The sequence below is a fragment of the Oncorhynchus keta genome, unplaced genomic scaffold, assembly GCF_023373465.1.
Source record: "Oncorhynchus keta strain PuntledgeMale-10-30-2019 unplaced genomic scaffold, Oket_V2 Un_scaffold_3531_pilon_pilon, whole genome shotgun sequence".
NCBI classification, from domain to species: Eukaryota; Metazoa; Chordata; class Actinopteri; order Salmoniformes; family Salmonidae; genus Oncorhynchus; species Oncorhynchus keta.
In genome coordinates, this window is record NW_026290920.1 from 869211 (window position 1) to 896547 (window position 27337).

The 27337-nt window shown below is 45.7% G+C and overlaps 1 protein-coding gene and 1 long non-coding RNA gene across 5 annotated transcripts in view; one reads left to right on the plus strand and one right to left on the minus strand.

The window, feature by feature from the left end:
- The first annotated feature begins 1652 nt into the window (after nucleotides 1–1652).
- Nucleotides 1653–4426, plus strand: LOC127928706 (uncharacterized). Of its 4 annotated transcripts, none has more exons than XR_008131944.1 (4): nucleotides 1653–3659; nucleotides 3699–3737; nucleotides 4126–4164; nucleotides 4258–4426. It is a non-coding gene; the product is annotated as an uncharacterized LOC127928706 (long non-coding RNA). The 4 variants fall into 4 exon arrangements; XR_008131943.1 differs by lacking the exon at nucleotides 3699–3737 and adding an exon at nucleotides 3756–3794; XR_008131945.1 differs by lacking the exon at nucleotides 3699–3737.
- Nucleotides 4427–12026: 7600 nt separating this feature from the next.
- The window catches only part of LOC118371370 (microtubule-associated protein 1B-like), a 75352-nt gene continuing 60041 nt past the window's right edge, over nucleotides 12027–27337 (minus strand). Inside the window, 10 exon segments of the mRNA XM_052515960.1 lie at nucleotides 12027–12454; nucleotides 12525–15942; nucleotides 17549–17775; nucleotides 18048–19158; nucleotides 19245–20836; nucleotides 21028–22954; nucleotides 23014–24362; nucleotides 24365–26375; nucleotides 26665–26805; nucleotides 27010–27092. Of these exon segments, the coding sequence (XP_052371920.1) occupies nucleotides 15787–15942; nucleotides 17549–17775; nucleotides 18048–19158; nucleotides 19245–20836; nucleotides 21028–22954; nucleotides 23014–24362; nucleotides 24365–26375; nucleotides 26665–26805; nucleotides 27010–27092 (8597 nt within the window). The 3' untranslated portion in view covers nucleotides 12027–12454; nucleotides 12525–15786.

A 27337-nucleotide genomic window follows, 5' to 3' on the forward strand; every position in this document is an offset into this window, starting at 1 on the left:
GTGTGCACCATCTTCTATCCACTGAACAGTCCTCAGTGTGCACCATCTTCTATCCACTGAACAGTCCTCAGTGTGCACCATCTTCTATCCACTGAACAGTCCTCAGTGTGCACCATCTTCTATCCACTGAACAGCCCTCAGTGTGCACCATCTTCTATCCACTGAACAGTCCTCAGTGTGCACCATCTTCTATCCACTGAACAGTCCTCAGTGTGCACCATCTTCTATCCACTGAACAGTCCTCAGTGTGCACCATCTTCTATCCACCATCTTCTATCCACTGAACAGTCCTCAGTGTGCACCATCTTCTATCCACTGAACAGTCCTCAGTGCACCATCTTCTATCCACTGAACAGTCCCATCATCTTCTATCCACTGAACAGCCCTCAGTGTGCACCATCTTCTATCCACTGAACAGCCCTCAGTGTGCACCATCTTCTATCCACTGAACAGTCCTCAGTGTGCACCATCTTCTATCCACTGAACAGTCCTCAGTGTGCACCATCCATCCACTGAACAGTCCTCAGTGTGCACCACTATCCACTATCCAATTTGACAGGTGGGCTCACATATTGCACCATGTACATCGCTACATACATACTGTTTACTATAGCTAGAATTGCAGCATGTCCACCAACTCATGGACATTGTTTGAGAGACATCTCATTTCAAGTATTGTGAGTAATACGTTTATTTTTCCTGCTGGGAAATGTATATGTCAAAATGTAATCAAGTTGTTTTGAAATGCATTTTCAGTTGGCAACTTTATTGCAGTATATTGAAATCATGGTCTTGTCACACATTGAAATGATAAATGCACCACATGGCTGGTCTGTGACATTTCATCAAACAGAAGATGTCACCCTGTGTGTCTCCCCAGTTCTCCTATTCTAGGCTCTCCTCTCCCTGTGATGGTCTGTAACACCGTTAAGGTCTGTTCACTTGATATGCGCCACAACTGTATTGCATCGAGCCAACAATGGCCACGGTAGGCTCTTTCATGTTACTCTGATCTTGCGCTGCACCCGACCAAGCAGCTCTCTGCACCTTGTGCCAATCAAGTGAACAGGCCTTAGAAACTCCTGACTAGCAGCTGAGGTCTTTTCTTAGGGGTAAAGAAGATCTCCACTACATGTGTGGTGAGATGTATTATTTCCGTTTCCTCTTTTGAGATTCAATATACTCATCTGAGCCTGGTCCCCCACTGCACAGATGTAGGATCTTAATTTGAACCAGTTTGCTACAGCAGGAAAATCGTCCTGCAGGAACTGGAAATGTGAATTATTATTAATGGACATTTTTGTAAGGAGTCATTTGATACATTTTTAAGTGGAAATCACAAACTTCAGAATCCCTTTTAAACATCAAATACACTACACAATTTACATTTCCTGCAATGTAAATTGTGTAGTGTATTTGATATTTAAAGGAAAGTTCTCCTGCAACATCGTGATAAAATGAAGATCTTACATCTTATGTGTTGTAGCGAGCTCTTCTATTGTTGTCAAGCCATACATGTTGTCACGACAATGAACGCAAACACAGGAGTTGGCTAAAGCACAAACGGACTGGAGCACCAGGCTACTATCCCTGTAGCCCCGAGTCACTTCCCCTAGCCCCTAGTCACTTAGTCACTTCCCCCCTAGTAGCCCCTAGTCACTTCCCCTAGCCCCTGAAGGACCTGCATAGGAGGGAGCAGTACTCTGCTGACTGTAAAAATAATCCACGTTTGATTTGATCATGACTTGTGCACTGATTTTTTTTTGCCAAATTCCTTAAACCTCAACTACCACTTTAATATAAGTAATCATATAGAAACCATATGAGGAGAGATCTATATTTAACTTTGAATGACTCCTAGTGAGGTGATATTTTTAATGCAGAGCCATCAGATTTATTAACAGTTTTAACTTGTATCATAGCAACTGTATATTTTTGTAAAAGATCACCTCAAACATTACTGTATTAAGCAATCTTTTTTTCACTGAACAAAAGAGGTCGGGTATTTTTGGATGGTTCTCTGTGGTTCCATTGCGTTAGACAGTTTTTGTTGCAGGGCCTGTTCTGTGTGTGTGTGTGTGTGTGTGTGTGTGTGTGTGTAAATGAGATTCTGTATTTGACTATTGGGGTTGGTACAGTTGTATCGTGATGTACTGTAGAGATGATTTCTGTCACGTAACACAACTTCATGTCAGTCAAAGAATGAACAACACTGCTGCTGCATAGAAGCAACATTAACACTAATCTGTCATTGTTTCAGTGGACATTTACAGATGTGTGTCAATCTAAACAATGAAACTATATCTGATTATGTGTAATACCTCTGGTTTGTGTCTCCGGCCTACAGTAGTGGTTAGTGTTGTCTGTTGTAAAGTGTTGCAACTTTCATCTGCAATTCAGGATGCTAAACTACACTGAAGTGCTGTATCTGTTTTGGTTTGGAAAGAGTGATTCATTTTGAGTTAACTTTTTGAAGGAGATGGAAAGTGAGTAAATGAAATAGCATAATGAAGAATTCCCTGTTTAGCTGCTATGCACTTCTAAACTCTTCATGAAGGCTTTACGAATGAAAAATGCACTTAAATGCTTTTGGAGATCTCAGTGATTTCAGCCTTTTAACTTAAAAGATTCAGCTGAGAAAACGCACTCTGCTTTAATTTCTATGCTATTTGCTGTGTGGGGTAATCGGCTCAATGGCTCTATGGTTTCTACAAATGCAGCTTTATTTCTCTAAATGATGTTCTGAATAAAATGTCCTGTGAAATTATATTTCTCCCACTGTGTGGATTTGACTTACATGGCATGTGAGTACATGGCTGTCTGAGGAATGACTGGCCTTTGTTCATATAACCAGGCTTTTCCTGTTTTATATTTGTGAGCATCTGGACGGGACACAACGATTCCACAACAACCAAAAGACAGTATGGTGGATTGTACTTGCAGTACATAACAACCCTTTACCGGCAGATAACAATATGGTTTACATTGACAATACTTATGTCTAGATAACATGGCTCAAATCATATATTCATAAAAATGTCATCTAAATTGTGATTTGAATTGGTATGTTGGTGGCATCGAGCGGTGGGTTATTGACTGATTGGGTCTACAGGGGTGCATCCTCACCCCTTTTTACGTTGACAGTATTTCCCATCCCCCAGTAGGTCAGTGACGTGAGCACTAGCATTTTGTTAATGGTGTCATACAGCCCAGTAATGTCATTGGGGTAACAACTGCCAGATGCCTCGTACAACAGGGGCCTGTTCAACGAAACAGAATGTTCTGATAAAAATGTGTTGTCTCATGTACCATTGTCATTTATACAAAACAAAAATATAAACGCAACATGTAAAGTGTTGGTCCCATTTTCATGAGCTGAAATGAAACAACTAAAACCAGATAAAAAGTAATGGATCAATTATGTTTTTAAAATACGATAGTCTTAGAGAACAAACAATCAGGGTTCATCTAAAATGTAAAAAATGTCATGGCATTGAATTTGTTCCAATATTTGAGTCACTCAGATACTCTAAGAACAAGGCAAAGCCATGAGAAAATGTGTATTATTGAAGAAAATTGGCTTTAAAACTGAACGTGTTCTCAGCCGCATGGTGCGGCACGTAGCCTAGTGGTTAGAGCGTGGGGACAGTAACCAGCAGGTAGCCTAGTGGTTAGAGCGTTGGGACAGTAACCGGCAGGTAGCCTAGTGGTTAGAGCGTGGGGACAGTAACCAGCAGGTAGCCAGCGTGGGGCAGGTAGCCTAGTGGTTAGAGCGTGGGGACAGTAACCAGCAGGTAGCCTAGTGGTTAGAGCGTAGCCTAGTGGTTAGAGCGTGGGGACAGTAACCAGCAGGTAGCCTAGTGGTTAGAGCGTGGGGACAGTAACCAGCAGGTAGCCTAGTGGTTAGAGCGTGGGGACAGTAACCAGGGACAGTGGTTAACGTGGGGACAGTAACCAGCAGGTAGCCTAGTGGTTAGAGCGTGGGGACAGTAACCAGCAGGTAGCCTAGTGGTTAGAGCGTGGGGACAGTAACCAGCAGGTAGCCTAGTGGTTAGAGCAGACAGTAGCCTAGTGGTTAGAGCGTGGGGGGAGCCAGTGGTTAACGTTGGGGACAGTAACCGGCAGGTAGCCTAGTGGTTAGAGCGTGGGGACAGTAACCAGCAGGTAGCCTAGTGGTTAGAGCGTGGGCCAGTAACCAGCAGGGACAGTAACCAGTAACCAGCAGGTAGCCTAGTGGTTAGAGCGTGGGGACAGCAGGTAGCCTAGTGGTTAGAGCGTGGGGACAGTAACCAGCAGGTAGCCTAGTGGTTAGAGCGTGGGGACAGTAACCAGCAGGTAGCCTAGTGGTTAGAGCGTGGGGACAGTAACCGGCAGGTAGCCTAGTGGTTAGAGCGTGGGGCCAGTAACCAGCAGGTAGCCTAGTGGTTAGAGCCTGGGGACAGTAACCAGCAGGTAGCCTAGTGGTTAGAGCGTGGGGACAGTAACCAGCAGGTTGCTGGAGTGGTTAAGTCCGTGAGCTGACCAGGTAACCAGCAGGTAGCCTAGTGGTTAGAGCGTGGGGCACTGTTCCCCAGTAACCAGCAGGTAGCCTAGTGGTTAGAGTGTTGGGACAGTAACCAGCAGGTAGCCTAGTGGTTAGAGCGTTGGGCCAGTAACCGGCAGGTAGCCTAGTGGTTAGAGCGTGGGGACAGTAACCAGCAGGTAGCCTAGTGGTTAGAGCCAGTAATGGGAGCCAGTGGTTAGAACAGTAACTGGCAGGTAGCCTAGTGGTTGGCCAGTAACCGAGCAGGTAACAAGTGGTTAGGCGTAAAACCAGTAACCAGCAGGTAGCCTAGTGGTTAGAGCGTGGGGCCAGTAACCAGCAGGTAGCCTAGTGGTTAGAGCGTTGGTACAGTAACCAGCAGGTAGCCTAGTGGTGCAGTTTGACATTGAATAAGTAGCCTAGTGGTTTGGGCAGGTAAGTGGTTAGAGCGTGGGGACAGTAACCGGCAGGTAGCCTAGTGGTTAGAGCGTTGGGCCAGTAACGGCAGGTAGCCTAGTGGTTAGAGCGTGGGGACAGTAACTGGCAGGTAGCCTAGTGGTTAGAGCGCTGTGATTGTGTTAACAGGAGACAGTTGCTGGTAGCCTAGTGGTTGTCTGTCCTTCTGTCCCTGAGAGCTGTCGAGAAACGGGACAGTAACATCCAGAGGGGTTGGGTTTAATGGGGAAGACATATTTCACTTGAATACAGACTCTGAAACCAATCCAGCATTAATCTGTTGCTTTGTAAGCCTATAGAGTGGTTAGAGCGTTGGCAGGTAGGGCCAGTAACCGGCAGGTAGCCTAGTGGTTAGAGCGTTGGGCCAGTAACCGGCAGGTATGCAACCTCCCAGAATAGAACTGACAATTGATCCGATACATTCTACAGAGCTGTGTCCACGGGAAGTGAGGAGGCTGATAAAACCAATAACTCAACATGTGTAATGCTGGCAGTGCGAAGACAGGTAGCCAGATTTGATTGAATAAGTGGTTAGAGTGTTGGGGACAGTAACCGCTGCAGGTAGCCTCTGTGGTTGAGGCTGTGAGTGTTAGCAGGAGACAGGCTCAGTAACCTGAGAGAAATGCAGGTAGCCTAGTGGTTAGACTGTCTGTAGCTAGCTCTTTGTTCTTTACATAAGTAACCGAAACCAATCCAGCAGGTAGCCTAGTGGTTGGAGGGAGTGGGAAAGTCAGTAACATGTTGTTAGGTGCGGCAGGTAGCCTAGTAGTTAGTGTTGGGACAGTAACCGGCAGGTAGCCTAGTGGTTAGAGTGTTGGGACAGTAACCGGCAGGTAGCCTAGTGGTTAGAGCGTTGGGGACAGTAACCGGCAGGTAGCCTAGTGGTTAGAGCGTTGGGCCAGTAACCGGCAGGTAGCCTAGTGGTTAGAGCGTTGGGCCAGTAACCGGCAGGTAGCCTAGTGGTTGGAGCGTTGGGCCAGTAACCGCAGGTAGCCTAGTGGTTGGACAGATACCAACAGGTAGCCTGGGCCAGTAACCGGCAGGTAGCCTAGTGGTTCGTTTGGGACAGATAACCGTAGCCTAGTGGTTAGTGTTCGGCAGTAACCGAAAGGTTGCTAGATCGAATCCCTGAGCTGACAATGTAAAATCTGTTGTTCTGCCCTCAACAAGGCAGTTAACCCACTGTTCCTGAGCCGTCATTGTAAATAAGAATTTGTTCTTAACTGACTTGCCTAGTTAAATAAAGGTTACATTAAAAATAACCACGACATCGTCCAATTTAATATCAATAAAAGCGTTTATCCCTTGAGATGCTGTCAGCTGCCGACTCAGCAGTCCAATGCATTTAACTGTATGTGTTAACAGCAGGGGAGATGAGTTAGTTTCCGTCTAGTGCTCTGTATTGTCCTCGTTGCTCCATTGAGAGTAGTCAGGTGGGTCGTTCCTCTATTGCTATGGAATTTTGAAAGAAATGTACTTCATTTTTCTAGATGTATTTGGGTACATCTTCCAATTCCAAATATGGTAGCAAAATGACTTAATTTTAATAATGCATAAACAAAGTTTAGCAGTATAAAGGACTTGCATTATGTTTTATCATTGATAACCAGTTCAATACTCTGTTCAGCAGGAAAAAATCATGTGTTGGAAACATCCTAAAAATGTCTTTAGGGACATCCTGAGCCGGGAACTAGATAAAAACCTCTAGGAGACTAAGACGGAGCGTTCTAAAAACGTGAATTAAACAAACTCCTTCAAAATGGCATTGTAACTGTTCAGTGAGATTTGGGCCAACCATGGAATAGATAACCATCTGAAATGCTACTGTTGGACCAATTGGCAGCCACCCGACATTACCCCATTGCCCAGTACTGACAGTTGGAACACAAACACACAGGAACACTGCTCCACATTCATTCCATTTCAGAAAAGAGATGAGAAAAGGAAGAACGGGCTCCGGCTAAATCTGTTGGTCCTACTACATCAAGCTCATGTGACCCTGCGGATGATGTCATAATTGTTGCCATTCAGCGTGTGCCAGCTGGGGTATTCAACAGATCGCTGCTCATTCACCAGCCGCTCAAAGCACGGATTGTACCCCGAGTTTGCCTCAAGACAATGGCTGATAAATTGTGTAAGCACAGTGGCAGAGTATTTGATCAGATCAATTCGGGCACAATCTAGACCTATTCCAAATACTAATTATACAGATAGAATAACTGCTCTGTTGTAGATTAACTGTATCTTTCCACCATGTAAGTTTTACAATGCAAACACTCATCACTAACTGATCTCAGTGACAGTAGAAAAAAGGGCCTTAATGCCTTCAACATTACATCCCTTGCCCAAATTGTGGAAATTCCCCCCACCCTCCTAAAGACAGTCACTGGTGTGCTGCCAAGGCTGGCCAATCTGCACATTGTCCCCCTGTCCAGACCTCCTTTCATATGCAGAGGGAGATTATTCAGGGTTCAGTCTCCCCTTCATCACCACAGCATGACATCATCCCTAAATTCACCATGACATAATCCCCAAATTCACCATGACATCATCCTGAATTCACCATGACATCATCCCCAAATTCACAGCCATGTTGGGATACAGACGTGGGGTCCTCAGCCAGTGCTATTATACACAAGGCTATGACTGTGTCCCAATTCTCCCCCATCTCCTGAAATGTGCACTTTCTCACATGGATTTAACCAGGTAGGCCAGTTGAGAACAAGTTCTCATTTACAACTGCTACCTGGCCAAGATAAAGCAAAGCAGTGCGACAACAACACAGCGTTACACATGGGATACATAAACGTACAGTCAATAACACAATAGAAAAAGCTATATACAGTGTGTGCAAATATAGTAAGACTAGGGAGGTAAGGCAATAAATAGGCCATAGTGGCAAAATAATTACAATTTAGCATTAACACTGGAGTGAAAGATGTGCAGATGATGATGTGCAAGAAGAGATACTGGGGTGCAAAAAAATAATATGGGGAGGAGGTAGTTGGATGAGCTATTTTAAAGATGGGCTTGTGTACAGGTGCAGTGATCGGTAAGCTGCTCTGGAAGCTTCAGTGACTTTTGCAATTCGTTCCAGTCATTGGCAGCAGAGAACTGGAAGGAAAGGCGGCCAAAGTAGCTGTTGGCTTTGGGGATGACCAGTGAAATATAACTGCTGTAGCGCGTGCTGCAGGTGGCCAGTGAGCTGAGATAAGGCGGGGCTTTACCTAGCAACGATTACCTGGAGCCAGTGAGTTTGGCGATGGATATGTAGCGAGGGCCAGCCAATGAGAGCATACAGGTCGCAGTGGTGGGTAGTATATGGGGCTTTAGTGACAAAACGGATGGCACTGTGATAAACTGCATCCAATTTGCTGGGTAGAGTGTCGGAGGCTATTTTGTAAATGACATCGCCGAAGTCCAGGATCGGTAGGATCGTCAGTTGTACGAGGGTATGTTTGGCACCATGAGTGAAAGATGCTTTGTGGTGAAATAGGAAGCTGATTCTAAATGTAATTTTTGGTTGGAGATGCTTAATGTGAGTCTGGAAGGAGAGTTTACAGTCTAACCAGACACCTAGGTATTTGTAGTTGTCCACATGTTCTAAGTCAGAACCGTCCAGAGTAGTGATGCTAGTCCGTCGGTGGGTGCGGGCAGCGATTAGTTGAAGAGCTTGCATTTAGTTTTACTAGCATTTAAGAGCAGTTGGAGGCCACGGAAGGAGTGTTGTATGGCATTGAAGCTCGTTTGGAGATTTGTTAACACAGTGTCCAAGGAAGAGCCAGATGTATACAGAATGGTGTCGTATGCGTAGAGGTGGATCAGAGAATCATCAGCAGCAAGAGCGACATCATCATTGATATATATATATACAGAGAATATACAGAGAGATATGTATATACAGAGAGTCGGCCCAAGAATTGAACCCTGTGGCACCCCAGAGACTGCCAGAGGTCCGGACAACAGGCCCTCCGATTTGACACACTGAACTCTATCAGAGAAGTAGTTGGTGAACCAGGCGAGGCAGTCATTTGAGAAACCAAGGCTATTTAGTCTGCCGATAAGAATGCGGTGATTGACAGATTCGAAAGCCTTGGCCAGGTTGATGAAGACTGCTGCACAGTACTGTCTTTTGTCGATGGCGGTTATGACATCGTTTAGGACCTTGAGCGTGGCTGAGGTGCACCCGTGACCAGCTCGGAAACCAGATTGCAGATCGGAGAAGATACGGTGGGATTCGCAATGGTCGGTGATCTGTTTAACTTGGCTTTCGAAGACTTTAGAAAGGCAGGGCAGGATGGATATAGGTCTGTAACAGTATGGGTCTAGTGTCTCCTCCTTTTGAAGAGCTTTAGGGATCTCAGATGATACAAAAGAGGTTGAACAGGCTAGTAATAGGGGTTACAACAGTTGCGGTGGATAATTTTAGAAAGAGAGGGTACAGATTGTCTAGCCCAGCTGATTTGTAGGGGTCATGATTTTGTAGCTCTTTTAGAACATCAGCTATCTGGATTTGGGTGAAGGAGAAGCGGGGGGAGCTAGGACTAGTTGCTCCAGGGGCTGCAGAGCTGTTGGCCGGGGTAGGGTTAGCCAGGTGGAAAACATGGCATGCCGTAGAAAAATGCTTATTGAAATTCTCGATTATCGTAGATTTATCTGTGGTGACAGTGTTTCCTAGCCTCAGTGCATTGGGCAGCTGGGCAAAATTTTGGAATTAGTGATACAGGATGCAAATTTCTGTTTGGAAAGCAAAGGCTAGCTTTTTCAAACTGATTGGTTCCTGACTTTCCTGAAAAGTTGCATATCACGGGAGCTATTCGATGCTAATGCAGTAAGCCACAGGATGTTTTTGTGCTGGTCAAGGGCAGTCAAGTCAGGAGTGAACCAGGGACTATATCTGTTCTTAGTTCTACATTTTTTGAATGGGGCATGCTTATTTAAGATGGTGAGTAAAGCACTTTTAAAGAACAACCAGGCATCCTCTACTTACGGGATGAGGTCAATATCCTTCCAGGATACCCGGGCCAGGTCGATTAGAAAGGCCTGCTCGCTGAAGTATTTTAGGGCGTGTTTGACAGTGATGAGGGGTGGTCGTTTGACCGCGGACCCATTACGGACGCAGGCAATGAGGCAGTGATCGCTGAGATCCTGGTTGAAGACAGCATAGGTGTAGTTGGAGGGCAAATTGGTCAAGATGATATCTATGAGGGGGGCCCATGTTTACGGATTTAGGGTTGTACCTGGTAGTTTCCTTGATAATTTGTGAGAGATTGAGGGCATCTAGCTTAGATTGTACCACGACCGGGGTGATAAGCATATCCCAGTTTAGGTCACCTAACAGTACGAACTCTGAAGATAGATGGGGGGCAATCAATTCACATATGGTGTCCAGGGCACAGCTGGGGGCTGAGGGGGGTCTATAACAAGTGGCAACAGTGAGAGACTTATTTCTGGAAAGGTGGATTTTTAAAACTAGAAGCTCAAACTGTTTGGGCACAGACCTGGATAGTAAGACAGCCTGCAGAGTTCTATCTCTGCAGTAGATTGCAACTCCGCCCCCTTTACCAGTTCTATCTTGATGGAAAATGTTGTAGTTGGGGATAGAAATTTCAGAATTGTTGGTGGCCTTCCTAAGCCAGGATTCAGACATGACAAGGACATCAGAGTTGGCGGAGTGTGCTAAAGCAGTGAACAAAACAAACTTAGGGAGGAGACTTCTGATGTTAACATGCATGAAACCAAGGCTTTTACGGTTACAGAAGTAAAAAAATTGAGAGCGCCTGGGAAATAGGTGTATTACTGGGAGCTACAGGACCTGGGTTAACCTCTACATCACCAGAGGAGGAGTAGGATAAGGGTACGGCTAAAGGCTATAAGAACTGGTCGTCTAGTGCGTTGGGAACAGAAAATAAAAGGAGCAGATTTCTGGGCGTGGTAGAATAGATTTAGGGCATAATGCACTGACAAGGGTATGGTAGGATGTGAGTACAGTGGAGATAAACCTAGGCATTGAATTCAACATTTGTATGTATTATGGATCCTCATTAGCTGCTGCCAAGGTATCCAGGCACTCATTTCAGAAGTTACCTGAAATCAGACACAGTTGAGGCTTTTTGTATTCTTCAATACATGTTTTATTGATGATCACCACACTTTCCCCCTTTGACAATAAATCTGCTGAAGTTCTATGTTCCTAAAGATAGAGAAGTATATTGCACTTAAAACAAAATATTTAAGAACAGTCATGAAGCTTGCAAAAAGAAAGAGGAAAGCGATCCCAACGCCTTCCTTCCAGCACAGCCAGTGGAGGCAAGATGACGACCTTGCACCAGCCTTCCCCATACCATCCACAGTTAGCTTTTTAAATATGCATCTTTTAAAATGGAAAGGCTATTTTATTCATTTTTAAACTATTACCTACAGGATTAGAACCAATAAGGTAGCATGCACAGACAAGCAGAGTTTATTGGAATGATGGACAATCTTCATGAGGATTTTCTACATCAGGATTCTGAGGAGTTTTGGAGAATTCAACAGAATTATTATTTTTGCACAATACATTGTTACTGTTTTTGTTCTGTTTTTTTTTATTTTGAAAAATTCAATGCGTGAACCATTATAAATACCCTAGATATAAAATGTACTGATATAGTGATCCGAGTCACTATCTGGCAGTCAGTTTTGTGTGTTGTGGTTTGTGTATGTCTATGAATACAATGTTAATTCTAGTCTTCAGAATGACGCTGACATGAGTTAACAGTTGATGTCTCTGTTAAGACAACCTTGAAGTCAAAGACCACAGGAAAACTGGTTAAATTACAGCACAAGATTGAGCATCTTCTCATAGAGTTGCTGAGATATAAAGGGATACTGTTGTTCTGAATCCCATTCTCTACATGAAAGCCAATTGCAAGCACTGTAAAATTATCCAATATTTGTTATACAGAATGTTCTCTCAGCTAAACAATATAGCAGGCATGTTAGTTTGCCTTTGACTGTTAGTAAGACAATTACCTGTATGGTCAAAAATCAGTCTCTGAAAATGTAGAACTTGTCCAGTTTTCTTTAATCAATTGCTGACTAGTTAATTCCACTCGTTTCTCAGGGCAACCATTAGAAATGGACTTCAGACAAGAGTAAAGAAATAAAATAACAGACATTCTGCCCTAAAAATAAGTTCCGATATGCACTGTATTCACACACAATAGAGGAGACAGTCTGACTTTGACTGACAACACTTTTGAGTTGATGGAGCAGAAATATATACAACTACTAACTATTATGTCACCAAGGCAACCAAGATATCAATGTCCTCCACGGAGAACGTAAAGGTTAATCTGCTTCTTCACATTCGGATCAGCTGGAACACTCAGAACTAGCCTGGTTAAACCAGACTGAGCGCTGCTCTCAGTATTGTTATCGCAGCCTGGTTAACAGACTGAGAGCAGTTCTGTCTCAGAACTAGCCTGGTTAAACCTCTCAGTATTGTTATTGCAGCCTGGTTAACAGACTGAGCAGTTCTGTCTCAGAACTAGCCTGGTTAAACCTCTCAGTATTGTTATCGCAGCCTGGTTAACAGACTGAGCAGTTCTGTCTCAGAACTACTCTCTCTGATAATCTACATGGTCCGGTACATTTGAGCATCGGCAACGAGAAGAAAAAGACATTGCAGGATTCAAAGCGTGTTTACTGAAAGCATTTGACAATTCACTCTATTTTCTTTGTCTCTATGATATTACTTACGTGTGTGCCATATGTGTCTCAGAAAAACTGGAATACATTGCTGTATATTCTGATTGGCCTCAAAGATTGCGCAATGGTACTATTTGTCTCGACCCTCAAACAAAGCATGTTATAATTTGTTCTTTGTAAGCCTCAACTCAATGTCATGATGCAATAAAATGGAATTATAAGGGTTAGGATCTGTTCCATTTTCTAACAGTTAGTTTCTAACAATCTACTGAGTCCCAATTTACAGTAAAATTAAAGGATACAATTTAACTGTGCACACAAATGAAAACCCATCTTAAATAACACTGAAAATTACATTCTAGACACACTGACTATAATCACATAAAATCAAAAGCAAATTGTACATTTTGTCTTTTAAAAACATTCCAAGGCATTGAGTCAAGGTGATTGTGGTGGAGCAAAAACCTTTTGGCCTCTGGTCCCAAAGTTAACGGTTCTAAAACAGCCCGAGAGCAGGACACCTATTTCCCTTTCCATGGGCATCATAAGGGTTAAGAAAATAATACAACTCAATAGGAAATAACACGTCTGTCTGTGAGTTAACATTTCTCTTTTTCTGATTAAAAATGACTGCTTTTGTGTTAAAGAACATAAACACAATTGGTAGAAATCCCAAATTAGAGTATTTTCATATGAGTAGGCCTAAAAGTTCTTAGAATATGGGTTTGATCACAGTTGGTTCTTAAGTTGTTTGATCATTTGTGCTTCATGTTCACTATCGCTGACAGAGAATATCAGACCCTGTGATCACTGACTGGTAGAAGTACCATGTTAGTTTGCTTAGTAGGATGTGCAAATCATATTTTTGGACCTTTTGCTTTTAGTTTAGTGATCATACTACAACACTGACCTGCCCACCTAGCCACTACTTTACCATGGCAACCCATCCTCCATGTGCACCAAACATGCCATGATGAGAACATTCTAATCTGTATCTTGAAGCTTTCAGTGCCAACATGGCGTCCGTTCAAATTCTGAGACTGAAACGGAGTATGCCGAACACTGAAAATCTATGGCTTTGCCACAAGGGCCAGTTCAAGCAAGCATCTGAGTCTTCCTTGAACACACGACAGGACAGAAAGGCACATGTGGGTGACAGTCAAACCTCTATCATTTATGGAACCGCCCCACAATGTTCATCAACGTGGTCTTAATGCACGGCGCAAACACCTCACAGACAAGTCTTCAGACACTCAATCAAACTATTACCCTGTACAGGTGATGGGCCATGAACTCACAACCACATGGTCCTATTGCTGTAGTCATAACCAGGTTAGGTATGACTGCTCCAAATGGCACCCTATTCCCTATGCAGTGCACTACCATAAGGCTCTGGTCAAAAGAAGTACACTACATAGGGAATAGGGTGCCATTTGGGACAATACCATGATGGTCATAGCTGGAGTACATACCACTAGTCTACACTATCTTCACCTTACACAAGTCCCAAATCACACCCATGTCTCTTAAAGGGTCAATACTAAATGTGAGAATAATCATATGATCTGTGATACCTTCCCAAAGTGTGGACCTCCTCCAGTTCACAGACAGTGTTGGTCTGTAGCTCTGCAGTTAAATAGCGGAGGGTTGTTGTCTTTAAGTTGCGTGACATCTTTTAACCTGACAGCCTCCTTTCTATCAGAGTTCATGAACACAAACAAGCTGCTTAAGCTATTTGTCATTTAATAAGCCACACTATTCCAAGCCAATGTGGAATGCTTACAGTATGTTATACATGTGTATAAATGCTATGACGAGGAAGTAGTACATTGAATATAGCAACATTGCAACCTGACATACAGTCATGAAAATTTTGCAATGAGAGTATTCTCCTTTCCTTTCATACAATAGCAAATGTTGGCTGGGTCCACGATATGTTTGTGGATGCAAGCTTGGAAAATAAATGCAAGGGTAATCTACTGTGCATGTTGTATATTGTACAATATACACCAGCCCTGTTCGACACATCTGGATGTGTTCTGGCTGGGAACATTCTCAAAAGACTTCACTTTACAACCAGACAACACTGATAGTTATGATTTACTGTACGCAGTATGGCGCTTGAGAAATCCATTAAAAGTGAATTTCACCTTGCAGAAATGACATGAAAACTGAATGGCAGAAATGACATGAAAACTGAATGGCAGAAATGACATGAAAACTGAATGGCAGAAATGACATGAAAACTGAATGGCAGAAATGACATGAAAACTGAATGGCAGAAATGACATGAAAACTGAATGGCAGAAATGACATGAAAACTGAATGGCAGAAATGACATGAAAACTGAATGGCAAACACAACACCTTTGAGTATGACTCGATTTGTTTTTTCCACCCTATTCTACTACAAACATAATTATTCGACATCTAAAAGACTCTTAGAGACAATCTACTTAGAATATCATCTATGTCAATGTGTCAATATTAGGCACAAAGTTCAATGAGTGGCACGTGGATGAGAAAAGTACCATTGGCATTAGCATGGTGTATTCAGTTCTACAAAACATATAAACACTAAAGTACAAAATGCGTTTTGGTGTTGTAACTTCTTTAAACAAAGATTAAGTCTGTTGTTGATGATGACTCTAACATTATAATAGGGCATACTTGTGCATGAGTTATGCCTATTAGAAGAAAATCTGTCTTACCTTGAAGGAAACAGTAACCATTGCCTGGACATTTTGCCTGGATTTCTACCGTATGCACAACCATACTTGTTTCCTTGAATAAACCTTATAATTATAGTAGAGGAGCGTTATAGTCTGAAGAGCACCTTTATAATACAAACAATGACACTAACCATAATCAAACGTGTGGTTGTTGAATATCTCTGTGTCTAAAATGACACCCTACTCCACATACAGTCCAGTGCACTACTTTAGACCAGAGATGGTAGCTATAAGACCAATAGGGTGTAATTTGAGATGTACTGTTATGATATACTGTAAGAAATAAATCCCTAGAAAAGGCAGATCCAAAATATTTAAACAGACAGACTGAACCAGGGGAGCTGTGTGTTGTCCCATTACAGAGGGGAAGAGAGGGGGGTGGGGCTTAAAATTCAATCTTGCAGGCGGGGAAAGACTCATCCTGCATGACCACGGTGCTGCTGGAGGCCAGGACCATGATGTTTAGCTCCTGCTGCCGTTCATGGGTTTGCTGGTACCACTCCCGAGTCACATCTGTGTCATGGGTGGGAATCAACGTCACCTGCAGGAGAGAGAGAAAGAGAGAGGCAGAGAGATTGAGGTAATGGATAGAGGTAGGAGGAAGAGAGATTGAGGTAATGGATAGAGGTAGGAGGAAGAGAGATTGAGGTAATGGATAGAGGTAGGAGGAAGAGAGATTGAGGTAATGGATAGAGGTAGGAGGCAGAAATATTGAGGTAATGGATAGAGGTAGGAGGAAGAGAGATTGAGGTAATGGATAGAGGTAGGAGGCAGAAAGATTGAGGTAATGGATAGAGGTAGGAGGAAGAGATTGAGGTAATGGATAGAGGTAGGAGGAAGAGAGATTGAGGTAATGGATAGAGGTAGGAGGCAGAAAGATTGAGGTAATGGATAGAGGTAGGAGGCAGAAAGATTGAGGTAATGGATAGAGGTAGGAGGCAGAGAGATTGAGGTAATGGATAGAGGTAGGAGGAAGAAAGGAGGAATATCAGAGGAGAAGAAGATGGGGAGAGCATTAGAGAGAGAAGGGAGAGATGAAAAGGAGTAGGGGGAAAGATGGGAGATGGTGATTTAATCAGGTGTTAAAGCAGACAAAAATATCCCATGACTGAAACTGAAGTCCATCTCAGATGGATTGTCTGGGGCCAAGTTCATTTCCCCTTTCATGTAAAAAGTCATGACCATCCTGCTTTTATGGAAAGAGGATCATTTTGAACATGTATTAAACTGAGTTTGACCAATTCTAGTCCCCTTGATCTGCAGGCCTATAAAAGGTCCTGTCCCTTGGTCTATATTACCAGATGTGCTATTAACAATAAGCTTTATCACCTGTGGCCCACCTGATGCAGCATAGTGTCTACACATACATAGGCTGAAGTATGGGGTTTATCCATCTGTATTTACCCCATTGGACACAACATCCTGATTGATATTATTATTATTTATAATTATTGTTAATAATTATTCATTATTATTAAATCAGAAAAATATGTTTTATTTCTTGGTTTCTATTGCAAAGTATGCCATTGCCCCTTTAAGAGCTCTGTTGCACAGCTGTGCCTAAACCATGCTTGAAACTCAGGTTGTAACTGCATTTTTTAAATGATGCCACACTGGCAATTGTGGGAGTAGGGAAATAAATGTGTCAGCAATGGAAAGCTGGGATTCCCCTCTCTTTAAACAAAAGCCCAAACTGCTTTCTGAAGTGTTTTCCCCACGCTTGCATGAACAATGGTTGTGCATCGACTGCTTGTCAGAATACGTTTCCCTCCCTATGGCTCTCGCAACTTAAATGCGCATCGAGAGGAATATTTCTCCCGCATAGAACACACAACAACAAGCCGTCCAGGTAAATAGGTCAACTATTCTACTATGGGGTTGTCTGATTGTTTTAACAACACCATTTACATGGCAGAAATAGTAGCACTGGTTCCATCCTGAGTGATAAATTAGAGGCTTTGAATTAATTTGCAAGGAGCAACAGTAGGCTACACTCCGCTGTTTGAGTTGAGCACCACAGGGAGTCAGATGTGCTAGTTAGTTAGTTAATTAAGATGCATAGGGAGTGAATGTCATGCACAGGTGATGTATTGATCCATCAACTGAATGATTGAGCTCCATCTAATTCTATGGTAGTGATTTGTTACCTGTAGGTTGGATCCCCACTGGGCTTTGCCCTCCAGTAGAGCATCCAGGACCACTCGGCTGGGCTCGTCATTTCCCACATCGTTCCCGCTCACCACGTAGTATGCAGAGCGGACGCGTTTGAAGAACTCCTGGTCCACGTTCTTAGAACTGCAGTGGTTGGGGATGTAGGCCAAGTCTACATAGATAGGAGGGCCTTGGGGAACCACGGAGCTGGACCTCTGAGAGCCTAGGGGAAGGACAGATGTTTCCATGCAATTTGAATCTTTCCACAAGGTCGCTGGTTTAAACTCTGCTCCAACTGCTTATTTCCTCTCTCTCCCCTCCTTTCCTCAATCACTTTCCACAGCCTAGCAGCCTTGACTTAGCCTGGTCCCAGATCTGTTTGTGCTATGTTGTGCAATGTGTAATGCACTGTACTGTATACTACTAGTCATTTTATGCATAACATAATAACACGATTGTTGAATAAATATACTGTATAATGGGAACCATTGTTACCAGAGGTGCTCTTAACTCCGTTGGCCACCCTGCCGGCGTTGTAGCTGGACCTGGAGAGGTCATCGTCTCTGGAACCCTGTCCGTCTGACAGATGGGACATCCTCAAGCTCTTCTCTGTCTCCTTCTTCTTCAGCGAGGCGCTGCGAGGGGATGGCAACTGCTTCACTGGCATGGGGGACCGCTTGCGGCGAGCCGGAGATGCCGACTTGGGTTTCCCTGTCTTCCGCACGCCTTTCGTCTTGGGGTCCTTCTTGAGGGGCGACTCTGAGGTTGCCCGGTTCTGGTCATTGGCCAGAGCGTCGGGGTCCACCATGCAGACGTCGGGGTGAGGGGGGTTGGGGAAGGGGTCCATGAGGGGGGCGGGAGGGGGGTCCCGGGGGCTAATCCTGGAGGAGGAGGAGGAAGAGGAGTGATGGTGGCCCCCTCCCATGGTGGAGAACTTATCCACAGGCAGGTACTCAGTGTCCTCGTCCGAGTCCATGTTGCTGTTGCCCGTGATGAAGGGGCACTCCTTTGTCCCTGGGGGAACGTCTGAATCTGACTGCGACGGTATAGAGTCGCTGACGGAGGTTGGGGGGGTGTCTTCTCTGACTAACCCTAGCCCAGCCGTCCCGGCGTGGGGGACCGAGCCGCCCTGGAAGTGGGGGTGGTGGGGCTGTTTGTTGGCTCTCTTCTTGACTGACAGGTCATGTTCGTCCCCTTCCTGTGATTGGTCGCTCCTGCGTCCCCGCTCCTCGTCCTCCTCATCGCTGGACTGCTGTTGCATACTGGGATTGATGAAGGAGGGCGAGAGGTCTCTTGCGGGGTCTGTGTTCCGAGGAGGAGTAGCCAGGGGAGGCTTTAGAGGAGGAGGCGCCCATTTCAGGAGGGAGGTCCAGGTCGCTGTCATCATCATCATCTCTTCCTCCTGCTTCTCCTCGGCACGACGCCTCCGTGTAGAAGGGGGAGCCGAAGGTGTGATCAGTGGAGGAGAGGGAGAGCGGGCGGGCAGGGCACTCTGGTTCCATTTCACATTCCTCCTCAAACTCGTCCTCGTGGCGGTAATGAGGCGGGGAGTCGCCAGGAACCATGTCCATCTGGGGCTTCTGCATGTTCCACTCATAGGAGCCCCTCACCTTTTCTCCTCAGCTGTACCCAGACCTGGGCTCACGCAGCTGGCTGCCGGCCCTGCACTGATGGGGAGCTCATGCTGCTGACCTCCATGGGACCATTGACTGTGTCTGGCTTGGTGGGCTGCAGAGAGGAGGGTATGTACGAGGTGAGCACATCAGGGAGACCAGCGCCATCTATCTTACCTGAGGTGGTGGTGCTGCTGCCGTGTTTTTCGGAGAAGGACAGGCCCATCTCACGCATGTAACCTTCCTCGTCATCCTCTTCCTCAGTACTGTCAGAGTTTTCAAAGTAATGCTTGCCTTTTGAGTCGGGCCGTGGGGACGAGGTGACACCAAACAAACCCATGGTGATGGCATCTTTCTCCTTGGGTGACTGGGTGAAAGGCCCATAACCCCCTGCAGCCTGCAGCTTGGACTCATCCGCCCATTCCGGTTTATAGAAGCAGTCCGACTGGGGGCTTTTGTTCACAACACTTCCTTCCAGCGAGGCAACATGCTCCTTTTTGTCTTCCGAGGAGGAAGCAGAGGAGTGTGAGTGGAAAGGTTTGATCTCCTCAAAGGGGCTGTGAGGAGAGAAGCGGGCCAAACTGGAGGTGGATTCTGCGGTGTTGGTGGTGGCCATCGTCATCTGCTTCTCCGAAACCTCCAGGTACTCGTTCTTAACCATCCCGCAGGAACTGGAAAAGGGGGAGGAGTCCATGGCCAGGGAGTGTTCGTCTTTAAAGGAGGAGTGTTCATCTTTAAAGGAAGCGTGTTTGTCTTTAAAGGAGGCGTGTTCATCTTTAAAGGAGGCGTGTTCATCTTTAAAGGAGCCGTGTTCATCTTTAAAGGAGCCGTGTTCATCTTTAAAGGAGGCATGTTCATCTTTAAAGGAGGCGTGTTCATCTTTAAAGGAGGCGTGTTCATCTTTAAAGGAGCCGTGTTCATCTTTAAAGGAGGCGTGTTCATCTTTAAAGGAGCCGTGTTCATCTTTAAAGGAGCCGTGTTCATCTTTAAAGGAGCCGTGTTCATCTTTAAAGGAGGCGTGTTCATCTTTAAAGGAGCCGTGTTCATCTTTAAAGGAGGCGTGTTCATCTTTAAAGGAGGAGTACTCGAAGCCGGCACTGTCTGTATCGTGTTTGAAGATGTGGTCGGAGGCGTTGGCTGGGGTCTCCAGCTCCTCGCCAAACTGCCGGCTGGTGGAGAGTGACGGACCGGACGTAGAGGAGGAGTAGCTGTAGGAAGAGGAGGACGAATATGCCGTGGCAGAGGTGGTGGTGTAGTGGAAGCCTGATGAGACTCCTACTGTGTCTCCTGTTTTCTTACCACCGTCAGCTCTCTCACTGTGGAAATAGTCATCTTTTCCCTCTTTGTCCTTCATCTGGCTGGACTGAAATGTCTCTTTCTCCCCACCGTAAGAATAATCAAACCCAGAGGAGTACCCAGAGAACGCTGTGGCGCCCATGTCATCTTTGCAGGTGGTGGAAGAAGGTGGCGTAGTCGGCTTCGCCTGGCTGTTGTAACCGTAGCCCGCCATGGAAACCATAAACTCTGGCTCATTCGAGCTCATGCCGTCTGGTGAAATCGGCTTTGCCTGGCTGTGTGTGTCCCGCTCTTTGTTGTACTCCTCATCATCGTCATCATCGTCATCATCATCCATGTCGGCACCCTCGTCCTCAGACTTCTCTCCAAGTTTGGCTGGGGATTTAGTTGTTATCCCTCATCAGGGAGTTTGGAGTCTGTGAAATCTGTCTCTTTTGAGCTCATGCCGTCTGGTGAAGTCAGCTTTGCCTGGCTGTTGTAACCATAGCCGGCCATGGAAACCATAAACTCTGGCTCTTTAGAGCTCAAGTGGTCTGGTGAAGTCGGCTTTGCCTGACTATTGTAACCATCTGCACATTTCTTTAGTACATCCCTCTCTTTGTTGTACTCCTCCTCATCATCGTCATCATCATCATCGTCATCATCATCATCCATGTCGGCACCCTCGTCCTCAAACGTCTCTCCAAGTTTGGCTGGGGATTTAGTTGTTATCCCCTCATCAGGGAGTTTGGAGTCTGTGAAATCTGTCTCTTTTGAGCTCATGCCGTCTGGTGAAGTCAGCTTTGCCTGGCTGTTGTAACCATAGCCGGCCATGGAAACCATAAACTCTGGCTCTTTAGAGCTCAAGTGGTCTGGTGAAGTCGGCTTTGCCTGACTATTGTAACCATCTGCACATTTCTTTAGTACATCCCTCTCTTTGTTGTACTCCTCCTCATCATCGTCATCATCATCATCGTCATCATCATCATCCATGTCGGCACCCTCGTCCTCAAACGTCTCTCCAAGTTTGGCTGGGGATTTAGTTGTTATCCCCTCATCAGGGAGTTTGGAGTATGTGAAATCTGTCTCTTTTGAGCTCACACAGTCTGGTGAAGTCGGTTTTGCCTGACTGTTGTAACCATAGCCAGCCATGGAAACCATAAACTCTGGCTCTTCTGTGCTCATGCTGTTTGGTGAAGTCGGCTTTGTCTGGCTGTTGTAACCGTAGCCAGCCATGGAAACCATAAACTGGGGCTGTTTTGAGCTCACACCATCGATGAATGGACTTTTGACTTCCTTTTCCGATTTCTCTTTGGCACCTTTCTCCATGTCTGAGTCAATAGCATCCTCCTCTTCATCGTCCTCATCCTCTTCTTCATCATCTTCATCATCATAATCATCGTAGTCTTCCTCATCCCTGGCTGTTAGCTTCCTCATGTCTATCTCCAGGTCCACCTCTTTGTCATGGTAGCTCATTGAAGAGGGTTTGGCTGCAGCACTACCTGTTACAGAGGCGTAATCACTGTGAACTTTATAAGGGGAGGAGTCTCTCTCTGATGATAAGGATGTGGTTGAAGCCTCTGGTCTATCAGCCATTGATGGGAATCTGCTCTCTCTGCTGTATCCACGTGGCTCACTTATCTTCTCTATAGATTCAGAGCCATGGAGCCATGGAAAGGGGGAAGAGGAAGAGGAGGAGGAAGATACATCTTTTCCATGAGAGCTAGTGAAACCCTCCTTGTCTGAGGGGAAAGCGGAGTCCTTTTTCTGTGTGTCCGTCTCATTCATACTGTCCTTCCCCATTTTTTCTGACTGGTCCTTCTGATAACTGGTTTTGTTGTCATAGATATCACTGTAAGAGAAAGTCTTGCCGTGTACATATGGGGTGTCCTGTCTTATTTCTTCTTCTGAGCGTTTCTCTCTACTCTCTCGCTCTGGGAAGTCATACAGATTGAACTGGACACTTTTCTCTGGCTCTTTCAAAGTTACATGGTTCTTTTTTCTGGATAATGCTGCATCCTTTTTGTCATCTTCAGAGTCCAATTTACTTTGCTCTATTGATAAAGCTCTAGACCCTGTTCCACTTGGTTGAACAACATCATCTTCATCATCTTCCTCCACCTCGTCTTGTTCGTCCGAGTGCATGATCTGGGGTTTGGTTGTTTGCTCCATGTAACCAGAGAACTGTGTCTCGTCTGTCAACCCCGGTTTATTCTGCAGATACTTGGACTTGATGCCATCCTCTGCTAGTCCTTTGTCCCTCTCAGACAGCTTCTCTTCTTGAGGTGATTCATCGTCCAAGAACCTACCCTCCTTCTGTTCCAAATACTTCGCTTTAACACAGGGTTTGAGATCCCTTTTCTCATAATAGTCATCATCATCATCCTCATCTGATTCTTCAAAGGGGATCTTGTCACCAGAAAGCCCCATTTTATGGAGCTCAGTTTCAGTGTTGTCCATTTTGTTGTTTTTCTTCTCCTCTGTGGGGGAGTAGCCACTGCTGATGGGGACCGACTGGGTGGGTGAGGCCAGCTTCACGGTGCTGTCGCCTGGGCTAAGACATCTCTCTTCACCTTCAAACATGGAACTAGGCTTAAACCCGCTGGAGAAAGAGGGAGGAGAGGGAGGTGCAAAGGCAGTGGAGGGGATTTATCCTTGTCCTGGAGCAACATGGCTGCCGTCGCCTGCTCGTAGCCCTCTTGGAGTTTCCCCAAGGGGATATCAACGTTGGGAGTCTGGTCCTCGTCTTCATCCTCCTCTTCGTCATACTCCTCATGGACGGGTTTGGTCTTCCTCCCAGCCTCCATCTCGGTAACAAAAGGCTGGTACTCCTTTGAAGGAGGAGAACTGAAGTTCTTGTCCTCCTCCAGGGATGAGGTGGGAGAGATGGTTCCAGCCGAGTGGAGGTAGTCCTTCCCGTGGGTGGCCTCGGTGCGGTAGGGGATGCTATTGACCGTGTCCAGGTGAAGAGAGCTCCTCCCTGTCTCTGTCTCTGTCTGCGGGGCGGTCACAGATGCGATGGACTGGTCGTCCGCCATGGAAGTGGCGAACGAGGACAGTTTGTCGTACTCTGTGATGGACGTGGCTGAGGAGATGTGCTCTTCCTCGGCGAGCGGAGCTGTGATGATGCTTGGATAGGCTGCCAACACTGGGTCATGTCTTCCCACAAAGCCTTTGGCTTTGAAGTCTGATGCGTCAGACGTAGTCGAGGCTCTCATCTCCCTAACACCATACACAGAGTCAAAGGATCCTGGAACGTCGGGAACGGTGATGTCGCAGGAAGCAACGTCGTAGCGGAGGTGTGGGATCCTGTCCTCGGGTTCTTCATGGATCTCCTCATCGGAGATGGTCTGCTCCGTTTCGGAATAAGCGGGAATAGTCTCATCTTGGATGAAGGACACTTGCTCAGAGGCAGCGGTAGTGGTTTGTCCAGAGGCGACTGCGGTTGAAAACGATTTAAAGTCGGTTGACTTGGTGTCCCATTCTTTTTGATCTTTTTCTGAGTTGTATTTATCCTCATAATCCTCAATTCCCTCCAGATCTGCTTTTTCGATAACGTCCCCCTCCTCTTCTGAGCTGACACTCTTCTTCGAATTCATGTCCCCCTTAGTAGAGTAGTCGTCGTCGTATTTCTCCATTTCATCCTCATATTTCCTATCCATGCCAGCATTTCTTTTAATGTCCTGCCATTTCCCGACATCTGCACCTTTCTTTAGTACATCACTCTCTTTATTATACTCCTCCCCATCATCATCACCATCATCCATGTCAGCACCCTCATCCTCAAACTTCTCTCCAAGATTGGCTGGGGATTTAGTTGTTATTCCCTCATCAGGGAGTTTGGAGTCTGTGAAAGCTGGACATCCAGACATGACATCATTCTGAATGGGTTCACTCCCTAGCTTCGAGAGCTCATCTCGTTTTAAAGCTTCGAAGTCCTTGGTGAGGTCTTCTGGAGAGGATACAACGGACCCGTCTGCCAAAGCAGCAGCGGATTTTGGGGGGCTTTCTTTGGGACAGACTTTTTCTCAGCTGTTTTCTCTTTGACCGGTTTGGCTGTTATGTTTTTGTCAGTCTTGTCCGTCTTGGGTTTGGCCTGTGTCTTGTTTGCCTTATGGAGGGTTTTCCTGACTTCTGGGGTAAAGGGTTTCAGGTCTGGTTTGGTGATCTTCCTCAGCTCTGGCTTACTCAGATCCTTCTTTTTCTCCTCCTTCACTGCTTCTGGGGTAAAGGGTTTCAGGTCTGGTTTGGTGATGTTCCTCAGCTCTGGCTTACTCAGATCCTTCTTTTTCTCCTCCTTCACTGCTTCTGGGGTAAAGGGTTTCAGGTCTGGTTTGGTGATCTTCCTCAGCTCTGGCTTACTCAGATCCTTCTTTTTCTCCTCCTTCACTGCTTTTGTTTCTTTTTTCTCCTCTTTTTTAGCAGTATCATCTTTCTTCACTTCGCGTTTGTTGTCCTCTTTCTTTACTTTACTGATCTCTTTCTTCTCTTTGTCCTTTTTCTCCTCCATCTTAGATGGTCGTTCCTTGGAGTGTTTCCTCTGTGTTTTCTCCTTGGACAGCTTCTTTCTCTCCAGTTTGGCTGCTTCGGGTGCTGCCTCACTGTTTTGTTGTTGTTTGGTGGCTTTGGTGGCTTTGGTAGCTTTGGCGCTCTCACTCTTCACCTTCTTCTCCTTCTTCTCCTCTTTCTTTTCAATTTTGTTCTCTTTAGCCGAGTCATTCTTGGACTCCTCTTCCTGCCCTTTAGCTTCCTTCTTGCTGGCTTTTGAGGCCAACTGTGTTTTGGTGGAAGATTTCAGGCTCTCCTTGCTTTCTGTTCTTGATCTCATCTTTGTTTGTTTTATGATTGGAGGCGGGGCCCCAGAGGATATGTCTTTCTGAGTGGCTACTGGGTAGCGCAGGAAGTCCAGGTGCTTCAGCTTTTCAAGCCCCTCCAAGATTTTGTTCTGCGGTGCATTTCCAGGGAACAGCACCCTGACTATCTTCTCTGTTGGACTATGCGGGATCCATACGATAAGAGCCGTTACTGAGGTCAAGTAAGGGACAGATATTTCTCCTTCTTTGCCATTGGACATCACAATCCCAGTCTTGGCCTTACTGTTCCCAGCCCACTTCTGCATAAGGAACTGCATCTCCTTGCTTTCCTTCACAGGGTTCAGAATGTACATGTCTAGCTTGCCAACGCCCAGCTTGTGGAAAAGCGTGATGGGCTCAATGGTGTTGCTAACGACCCTGTAAAGAGGTTCTGACTTGATGCCAAGCTTGTTGAGATACTGCAGTGTGAGGGATGCCTCCTCGATGCTCCGTTTGACCTTTAGCGTGGACTCAGGCATTCGTAGCTTCTCGGGGACGTTGAAGAACACCACACCGAGCTCAGGCGAGATCAGGTTCTTCATCCAGTCACCGTATGTGTTGGAGCCGCCAGATCCCTGGGACTGTTCCTCCTCCTGCTCAGCGATCTTCCTCTGGAGCAGCCCGTTGATGCCTGGGAGGTTGTCCGCCCCAATGTGGGTCAGCAGGACTGAGTCTATCCTGTCCAAGTGCCTGACCAGCTTCCAGAAACAGGACCTGCGTTCGGACCCTCCATCCACCAGGATGTTGAATCCGTTCACGGCGAACAGGGCAGAGTCACCCCTCCCTCCAGGGAAGATGTAGCAGCAGGGCTTGGATAGCTTCAGGAAACCACCCGAGGTGGGCGGTTCCAGGTTGTCAAAGGGCGACGGGACGTCCACCGTCTCCGAGACGTACTCTGTGAACTCCGCGACTCCCTCCATGTCGGGAAGCGTGGGCTCAGGGTTTAGGCGGTATTCCAGAAGGTTCTGGAGGTGCTGCTGCTCCTGGCTGTGGCCCAGTGAGCTCCAGCCCCCGTCTCCCAGGCACGATACTGTTAGCCTGGGCCGCTGGTCCGATGCCGAGTTGGACAGGACCTCAGTCACCTGGAGGTCGGACCACAACACAACATAAACATACTGTTAGACATAGCTTATATAAAGAAACATATTTTAAGAGCAAGTATACCTATTCATCAAAACAATATTTTATTTGAGCATATAACAAGAACATATTTAAATGAATCAACCCCTCCCTAAAATAAAAGAATCACACATATTGATTGAGAGAGTCCAGTCTGGATACTATTAACATAACAACAGAGTAACTACACAGTGTAGTCTATAAAGTGTAACGTCAACTTATAGTAAAGTGTTGATGAACAGTTGATCTTACTCCAGGATCAGAGATGATGTCAGAGAAGTGTCTCCAGGTGAAGGCTCCACCCTGCAGTGTGATGTCACCTCCCTGCTCAGAGCTCTGGCCACTTAGGACTAGTAGCTTGTGTCCAGCAGAGTCAGTGACCAGAGAACGGATCTGGACGGGAGGAGGAGAGGGACAAATAGAAGACAAAATTACATTAGTGGATTATCATCACAGTTGATTGACCTCATCAGTAAGCAGTATCTTTTCAAAAAATGTTCCTTTGAGAAACATCAACCGTACCATATTTTGTGTATAAAGGTGATTTCTGTGAAGGCAAAAGCCCTCAGTTGTCAGGTATGTCTGGGTCACACCTACCTCTGAAGCAGTAGTTTCCTCTGACGGGTTCACCAACACAACTGTCTCAAGGACATCACTCTTGTACTGCAGGGTCCTCTGTCCTGGAGAGGAAACAAACACAACAAAACACAGGGATAAGAATGATTCAACAACTAAAACAACAGTGCAGTCAGTAGTCGCGGTTCCTACCATATTTCTGTGCTTGGAAATACTAAATATTGTAACGATCCTCGCTACATAAGTCATGTTACAATTCCCACCAAGTGGCTTAACCCTAATGATGCAATGGGTAGGGTGTTTGCCTTTCTCGCCAGTGACCTGGGTTCGCTCCCCTGCACCACTGTTC